Source organism: Cryptomeria japonica, chromosome 1 (genome assembly GCF_030272615.1).
Source record: "Cryptomeria japonica chromosome 1, Sugi_1.0, whole genome shotgun sequence".
Lineage (NCBI taxonomy): Eukaryota > Viridiplantae > Streptophyta > Pinopsida > Cupressales > Cupressaceae > Cryptomeria > Cryptomeria japonica.
The window spans coordinates 426019737-426028326 of record NC_081405.1 but is presented as its reverse complement, the minus strand read 5'-3'; the positions used below and the strand labels follow the sequence as shown (position 1 = coordinate 426028326).

At 34.2% G+C, this 8590-nt stretch overlaps 1 protein-coding gene across 1 annotated transcript; it reads left to right on the top strand.

The window, feature by feature from the left end:
- The first annotated feature begins 5109 nt into the window (after nucleotides 1–5109).
- On the top strand, nucleotides 5110–7839 carry LOC131065142 (F-box/kelch-repeat protein At5g43190). The gene is made up of 2 exons (XM_057999578.1): nucleotides 5110–5380; nucleotides 6321–7839. Exon 2 carries the CDS (start codon nucleotides 6575–6577, stop codon nucleotides 7628–7630), a length of 1056 nt encoding a protein of 351 aa, XP_057855561.1. The 5' UTR covers nucleotides 5110–5380; nucleotides 6321–6574; the 3' UTR covers nucleotides 7631–7839.
- Nucleotides 7840–8590: the final 751 nt, after the last annotated feature.

The following is an 8590-nucleotide window of genomic DNA, read 5'->3' as shown; positions in this document are numbered from 1 at the left end:
ATGAATAAATAATTATGGAAATGTTTAACTCATTTAATAATGCATTTTTAATGGGAACTAAAAATATATATTTAAAACAACTTTCAATGAAAAGTATGAATAAATAATTATGGAAAAAATGTTGAACTCAATTACCTAGTAATGCATTTTCCATGAGAGCTATAAAAGTTGGCTTAGGTGGCTAGGTCTAGGTGGATGTTCATACTTCTAGTCTTTGCTCCTTTATCTCCTATCCAATAGAATTTGAGTTATCGAAGGGTTCAAATTCATTAATGAAATATAGATGCCAATAGTACTAGTGTCGATTCCAAAGTAATGAAAGTGTTTTATTCGGTGCTACAAAGATAGTACTATGACGAACGAGAGAACATAAATATTAATAGCGGGGACCCGAAAAATGGGAAAGAACCATTCAAAATGGTGAGCGAAAAAAAACTAGCAGAAAACAAAATAGAATATGACAACCAAAAACATTTTGATCGTCTTGCATGTGTATTGGAAAGTGTGGAACGTTGGTGTCAAATTTGAGATCGCCCTTTTCAAATAAGAAAGGCCTTCAACATAAAAATATAAAATATATGGAAATTGAATGAATGAAGGAATTTTAATGAAAATGGTAACATCAAGTAATTTAAGAGATCAAAGATAACATTAAGAGAAGAAAAAAGAAAAGGGTTCCTCTCCTAGGGAGAAGGAACATTGGACAATGCAGAAGGATGGGAATGTGGAACTCACATATCACTTCAGGGAGGATGAGCTGAAGGCACCTAATTGTGATATCCATGAGCTAAAGAACCGCCTTGATAGCTTGGGGCCGAATGAGGAAATTCAGAAGTTGAAATAGGAAATAAGAGAGATTAATAATAGGTTGGATACCAGGGATAAGCAGCTCATTAGCATCAACGAATTCTGCATTCAGGTAATGCATAGCTTTGTGCTAACTCTCTACCTCCTTTGTGATAGGACTACTGAAGATGAAGCTGACAAACAAGCTAACTATGAACTCTACAGATTCCTCTTTGAGGACTGGGGAAAAGTGATAGATATGACTAGGGTCCATAAAATGGCTGCTTAGGTCTTAGGCTATTGGTTGTTGCTAAGTTTTTTTGGACTCTCGGGGTATGCCATGTTGCTTTTATCTCTCGTTGCGAACTTTGTTTTTGTGATGTTTTGATGTTGATTTTGTGTTGTTGATAGTCTATTACTATGTTAAGAGTTAGTGCCCTGGTTAACGTTGCTTTACTAATCTAAAACATATTTTCAAGTTTCTTTTTATGTTGGTTTTTTTTTATTATGAATCTTGATTAATAAATCGATTGTTTTGTGAAGGTTTGCCTCTTCAAATAGTTCATTTAGACTACCCACTTTCAATTTTTTCATATTTCATACAAATATCTTCATACTCAGATAGAACATGTATAGTAGGAAAATACGACGCACTAAATAGTTTGGAATTCTTATAGTAAAAACTTTGGATTTTGATTGTTTAACATTTTTGTATCATCAACATTTATGATCATACTTCATTATTGCTCGATACTTACTGAAAGATGCCCCAATAACCATGCAGTACAACCACCTTAAAAATTTGCACAACTAATCTAGTACATTTTCCTCAATACCTACTTAAATATGCCCCAATAACCATGCACTACAACCACCTTAAAAATTTGCACAACTAATCCAGTACATTTTCCTCTAAAAACCAATACATTTTCCTCTAATAACTATTATCTATTGGTACATGTGAAATATATTAATGGGCTTCTAATTATTATTTTCATTTTTATATGGAAGTCCAATAAATTCGCCCAAGGCACAATCTTAGTCTCATCTCTTATGATATCAGAGCCTTGCACTCAACAAGACTTGAAATCTCCGTCTCATCCCTTATGATGTCGAAGTCTTGCATTCAACTTCACCAATAGACCAAGGATCAATTGACAATTATTACACCGAAGGTGTTCTTATGACAAAAAAACCCTCACCAAAAAAATCTAGCGGCCTTAAATTGAATAGAAGGGTTGCAAGACGATAGAGAAGATCATGTTAGTTTATCCTTTTGCCATTTTCGTCATCTACCGATTTTAGTTTTGCACTTCATTCTTTGTCTCTGTTTGATTTTCCTTAACGAATTTCCATTTTTGTCGCAAGTGAATTAATTCCGCAGCTGAACTGTTTCCAAGTCCAAGTAAAATGTCAAGTAGCAGAAAAAATAAAATGGCGTAAAAGATAGCAAAGGCGGCATTTTCAGGTTTCTCAATAAGCAGAATTTACGTTGAGCACCTATGGTAAATCCTACCAAAATATTTACTTTTGTGAAATTAATAGGGGAAGAGCACCAGTAGTTGAGCACCCTAACTTCACATTTCTCAAAATCCTACATGGAAATTCCAAATCACTCCCAATTTTTTACAGTAGCTTACTTGGCAAGTCCCTTGCTTATAACCAAGCTTTCAACACCACATCATCAAGTATGGTGCCACATCAGCATGCTTTTTGCCAAGGTGTCCAAAACAACCCAGAAAAGAAGTGAGACTAATAGGCGTACAAAAGAGGCCCCAATAGTTGTGCAGCTGATATGGCATCACCTGATTGGTTACTTTTTACAATATTAGTACATTTCCTAACAACTATTGGTACATTTCCTAACAAAAAATGATATTTTATGTTTCAAACAATAAATTTTATTTGTTCAATTTTTGGAACAAAAGGTATCAACAACCCTCACAACAATTGGTACATGCTCAACTACTCGTGCTCTTCCCCTATTGTAATGACGAACTTCACCCATTTTTTACACTTTAAGCTCTTATGTGGACTATAACTACTTTCCCTCCATTTACAACTTTTATATGTCAAATAATAGGGGTGAAAAATTCATTCTTATTATTAATTTATATTTGTTTTAGATTTCTTTTGATTTTGAAATAACTACACATAATTTTTTTAATTTTTTATGAAATTATATTTTATTTATATTGAACATTATTTTTTTATATTTATACTATAATGGTTTTATTGTATTATATGGTATAGTGTTTTAAAATTAAAAATCATTTTTCAGTTAAATAATAAATTATAGAAATTTGACTCTTAAAAATTATTTTGAAAAAAAATAAAAATAAAAATATATATATACTTAAAAAGTTAAAACTTAACTGATTTTAACTTTATTTATTAGTAGTGATAGGGAGTTTACTTAAAAAGAGATCATTTTGAATATTTCTATTTAATTTTCTCATTAATTCATTTAAATGATACATATTTACTAATTGTTACAAACTCTTTGACCATGAATAGATTTTTTGTCAATGTGATAATTTTAATGTAATACTTTTAAAAAAATATATTGTATAGCATTTTAAACTTAAAAATCATTTTTCAATTAAATGATTAACTATAGAAAAAATTAGCCCTTTAAAATTACTCAAAAGTTAAAACATAATGGATTTTAATCCTTTGACCATGATTATATTATTTAATTTGAATAAAATAATCAAATTTAAATATCTAATATTTTATAAACAAACAAATCCCTTTTTTATGTTAATGTTTCACTTCACCACTTCACTATTGCCCATATTATAAATTATCAAATGTGTCTCTCACGATTATTATTTCTTCTTAGATAACAATGCACTAAAAGGAGGGTTGGTGAATTCTCTTTGCATAAACATATTGGCAATCACATCATTCAAGGCCTCTCTAAAATGGATATCATCTCAATTTATGTACATACTTGGATCTACACTTGATTTTGCTTCTTGACCACTAATAAGACTTCAATTAGCTTCCACATAGGTAGAAAAAATATCAAAATTATAGGTGCCCCCACTAGCTCCCTAGTAGGCTCTCTTTCTATTATCAAACCCTACATTAATGAAAGAAAAACATATTTATCAACAAAAATTTGGTAAAACATCTTCAAAATAAATGCATTGATAGGTATGCAAATATGACATGTACCATATTGACTCAGGTTCAAAAGGACCTTGTTGTATGCACTATTATAATTTGCTTACACAATTGATATGCTAGTATGTGGTTGCACTTGTTGGTTCACTCTTGTAATACATCCATGTTGATCTCGATCTTCAATGGAGCCTAAAACCATTTCCATTGGTAGACAACCTATGAGAGGCATTTCTTCTTATAACATATATGTTGCCCCTCCTTGAATTAATGTCTGTATTTTTTTGTTAGATAACTATTGAAAGACTAAAAACCGATCAGTAGACGGGTTCTTGATTTAAAGGATAAATTAGTTATCTTATTGATTCAAAATGGAAAATCGTTGAATCTCAAGTGTTTGCAGATAAAAAAATAGTGTTTTATCAACACTAGAACATTAAAAACAATTTCCCCCCTCTCAAGCCATCTTGCCCCATCTCTCCCTCTCTCACTTCCTCCCTATCCCCCTATCTATATTTCTATCTCTATCATTCTCTCCATTTCTCTTCCCATATATCTCTATCCCTCCCTCTCTCTACCTTGTCCTCTCTTTTTTATTTTTCTCTCATTTTTCATTTGTCCCTCTCTATATGTTTTTCTATCTCTATGTCTCTCTCCCTTTCCCCTTCTCTATATCTCATTATATATCTCTATCTATCACTCAATCTCACCATCTATATCCGCTTCTATCTCTTCCTCTCCATCTTCCTCTATATCTATTCCTCTCCAGGTCTCTCTCTCTTTATCTTCCCATCTCTCTATCTTTATCTCTCCCTCCACCTCTCTCTATCTCTCTATCTTTGTCTACCAAGTGACCTCATGTACAACATTGTAAATGTACACAAAAAATAGACTAAAATTTCCATGAGTGATCGTTGGAAGAGTGATGTAAGTGGGCCCCTTCCCCTATACATATTTGTAAAAACAAACAAAAAAAAGTTGGTATGAATTTTCCATATTCCACATGTAAAATACAACCTTTTGATTTAAACTGTACACATTTTTCAGTCAACATTCCAAATCACACTCATGATCCATCATCAGGAAAAGAAATATATATATTTTTAAAAATAAAAACAAACAAAATAAAATTAAAAGTAGACGTTAAAATGAATTGGATTATATATCTTTGACCTTGTGGCTTCTATTCGATTCTATAGCCTGATGCAAACAAAATGGAAGTTGACTGAAACAAGCGATGAAAGGAAAGCTTACACGTGGATGGGTCGACGCCATTTACGGCAAAGAAAGTGAAGGGGTACCCTCCTTTCTCACGTTATGATTAAATCACTATTACACCTGCATTCTGGAAGCTGTACAGTTCAACGCTCTATTACCTAACTACGGCGGTTTAAACAAGAGGCCGATTTCTTCCACAAACACAGATCGGCAATCAATCGCCTATGCTCTTTTCTTCGCAAGTCAGGTAATATATTGGACTGAACTTCTCTGTTTCAAATTTAGATTCTATTTTTTCTCATATACGGGCTAGGCAAGTAATGTGAGCTATGCCCACAACCATGAGATTTTAGGATGCTATTGCTTTATTTGTTTGGCTGTTTTATTTTTAGGGTTTTACACTGTATATCTTGTTTTGGGTGTATTCCATGGGGAATCGGATCCGTGGATGAATGGAATGTATTTGCTGTCCTAATTGCAAATGAAGGCAAATGTTAGTTTTAAATTTCTGATTGAGTGGTTTTTTTTTCGGGCAATGTATCAAATTATGTGATGATTTTTTCTGATTCAACTATCTGAATTTCGTTGAAGGTTGTGTTTTTTTTGGCAATGTATCAATAAAATATGGGCGATTGGCTTGAATCTAAGGTTTTTGGCTTGAAAGTAAGGGTTTTGGCATGCAACTCAGGATTTGTCCAAAAAAATTTCACAGGGCTTAAATTTGCTCTGCAGAAAAATACAAATTCAGATAAATGAGAAATTCAAATAATAGAGATATCCTCACAGATTTGTAAAGATAAATTAACCTCTCAAAAATACAGATTGTTTGAGTTATATCCGCATCAATATCCATTGACGTTTTGGTAAATTGATTGGATGTTGATCCCGTAGCCATCTCAGGCATAATTAGTTTTAGATCATATAGCATCTTGATTAAGATCAATAAATTAGTATGTGTTCTTTTCTTTCAAGATAACAATTTTAATGAACATGAGATTTCCAGTCTATGAGATAGGGTGAAAAAGTTTTTGGAAATAACTATTTACGTTTAATTTTAAATGAACTTTGCAGATCACACTCTGTGATCTAACTAACCTGATGATAGATCATAAAAGTTCATAAAATAGGTCAGAAACTTTTCAACTTGATAACAGCACAGATATTGACTGTTCCTTATCTTTGAGCAGGGGCATATATTTCACGAACGTGATTGAATCAATTGCTTTAGTAGGGCAAATGGTCGGTAGATTGGGAAAATTGGGTTGGCTTGAATGTTCTCCCGGATGAGATCAGTTCTCAATTGCTAGGTGATTCAGTACCAGCCATGAGGGAAATACTGACGGTTCCTTGTAGATAGGCAATAATTCCCAGTTGACTCATAGTTTGGAAGGAAAGGAGTTCCTCTGTCCCTGATGTGTGCTGTCACGCTGTGTGGTCAGCAATGATGGAAGCAAGAATTTGGAGCAATCTGCCTGAGGATGTAATAGATAGAATCCTTGCAAAGCTACCAGCAGAATCCTTTCTTCGCCTTAGGTGCGTATGCAAGAAATGGAATGCTCTTCTATCATCACGAAGCTTTCTTTCGCTTTGCAGCAAAATATCACACAGGCCATGGTTAGTGATGTTGAAGCGCCGGGACCACAGAATTTGCAGGGCATATGATAGCTTTCTCAGTAAGTGGCACACCATATCCCTCTCATTTCTTCCTTATCCAACAGCAGAAGTTGTTGGGGCTTCAGGTGGCTTATTGTGCTTGAAAACCCAATTCTGTCTTTCTGTTTGCAATCCCCTAACAAAAATGTGGAGAGAGTTTCCCTACCATTCATTTGAACGTAATTGGAATGCTGTTGCATTGGTGGCTGGAGAAGGTCTTCAGGGCTACTACATTTTAGTGGCAGGTACTTGTTTTGATAGGAGGACAGAGATCTATGACTCTGTAAGTGATACCTGGAAAAGAACAGAGGATGTGCCGATGCAAACAAATCTGAGATATGACGCAACTTATTGTGATGGTATGATATATTTTAGCACATCAGAGGCATTTGGGGCTATGGGGTATGATATGAAAAGAGGGTCATGGAGGAGGGTGGAAGCTACCTCACCCATGCCCTTGCCGGACTCACTTGTATGCAGTCGTCTGGTAAGTTGTAGCAGTCGGCTTTTTCTTGTTGGTGGAGTTGGAGAGAATGGAATATCAAGGAGCATCTGGGTGTGGGAGCTGAATGAGCAGGGAACAGAATGGAGGGAGGTCCAGAAGTTGCCAGAGATGATGTGCAAGAAATTCCTTGCAATTTCATACCACAATTATGACCAAATATGCTGCGTAGGCCATGAAGACTACATCTGCCTTTCCTGTTTTACGTCACCTCAAGTTCTTGTTTACAAGTTGCCGCGCCGGACATGGCATTGGCTGCCTAGATGTCAATCTATACCTGATGAAGCAAGTTATGGCTTCAAATGGTTTTCTTTCACTCCCAGTTTGTATGCGTTGGTCTAGTTTCTTTGCCTTGTTCTTGATCATGAAATTTAATGTAGTTTCAAGGTTGCAGAGTTGACCATTACTCTCCTTGCAGCCTGATTATGCATTGTTTTTTCCTTTTTTTAGCATATGAACACCATCACAGCAGTATTTATCTAGAAAATATTTCAGAATACAGTTAAGTTCAGCGGTTGTGGGATTTTGAATACAACTGAATTATTGAAGTAGCTATACATCCCTGAGGCTTGTTTTTGTGCGATTCAATCCCTGATGTTTTATCTGAAAATATTCTACTCATGAAAGGTAGTTAGTACTGTAAGAAATGTGGTTGAATATATGCTTGACAGGAATAGATTGATGTGAAATTCGAACCCATAGCTACTTTTTTTTATTTCAAGTATAACAAAAGTGGCAGTGCATAATATATGTTATTTTCATGCAACACTGATACCAATTGTCATGCTAAGTTGATGTGATGAGTTTGATTTATGCATGTATTGTAATTTGGGTAGCCATTGGACTGGCTCTGAAGCAATCAATTATAGGGCGTTCTAATTAACAGAGTGGCTTGAAATTTTATGTTAAGGCCTTTCCAAACCTCTGTTCTTTTATAATATTTTACATTGATCATGTATTATGGCAATTAGATGAGTATAAATTTAACATAACATAAAAATGTTCGTCCTGTAATTTGGAAAGAATTAATGGTCTGGCACTCCACTTTTTTAAGGATCTACACATCATTTTATACAAAATTGGCATCCCATTATTACTATCCTAGTTCATGACAACAAAATAAAGCCCAGTGCTTCAAACTTGAAATTTAAAAATTTGCTTTTGTCATTTGTCAGACAGACAGACATCCAAATCCTTACCAACTGCAACCTATTCGTGAACAAATCACTAGACAACCCATAAACTAAAGTCCATAAACCTACAACATCAACTTATAATCAATCCAACAGAAACCCAAATCTC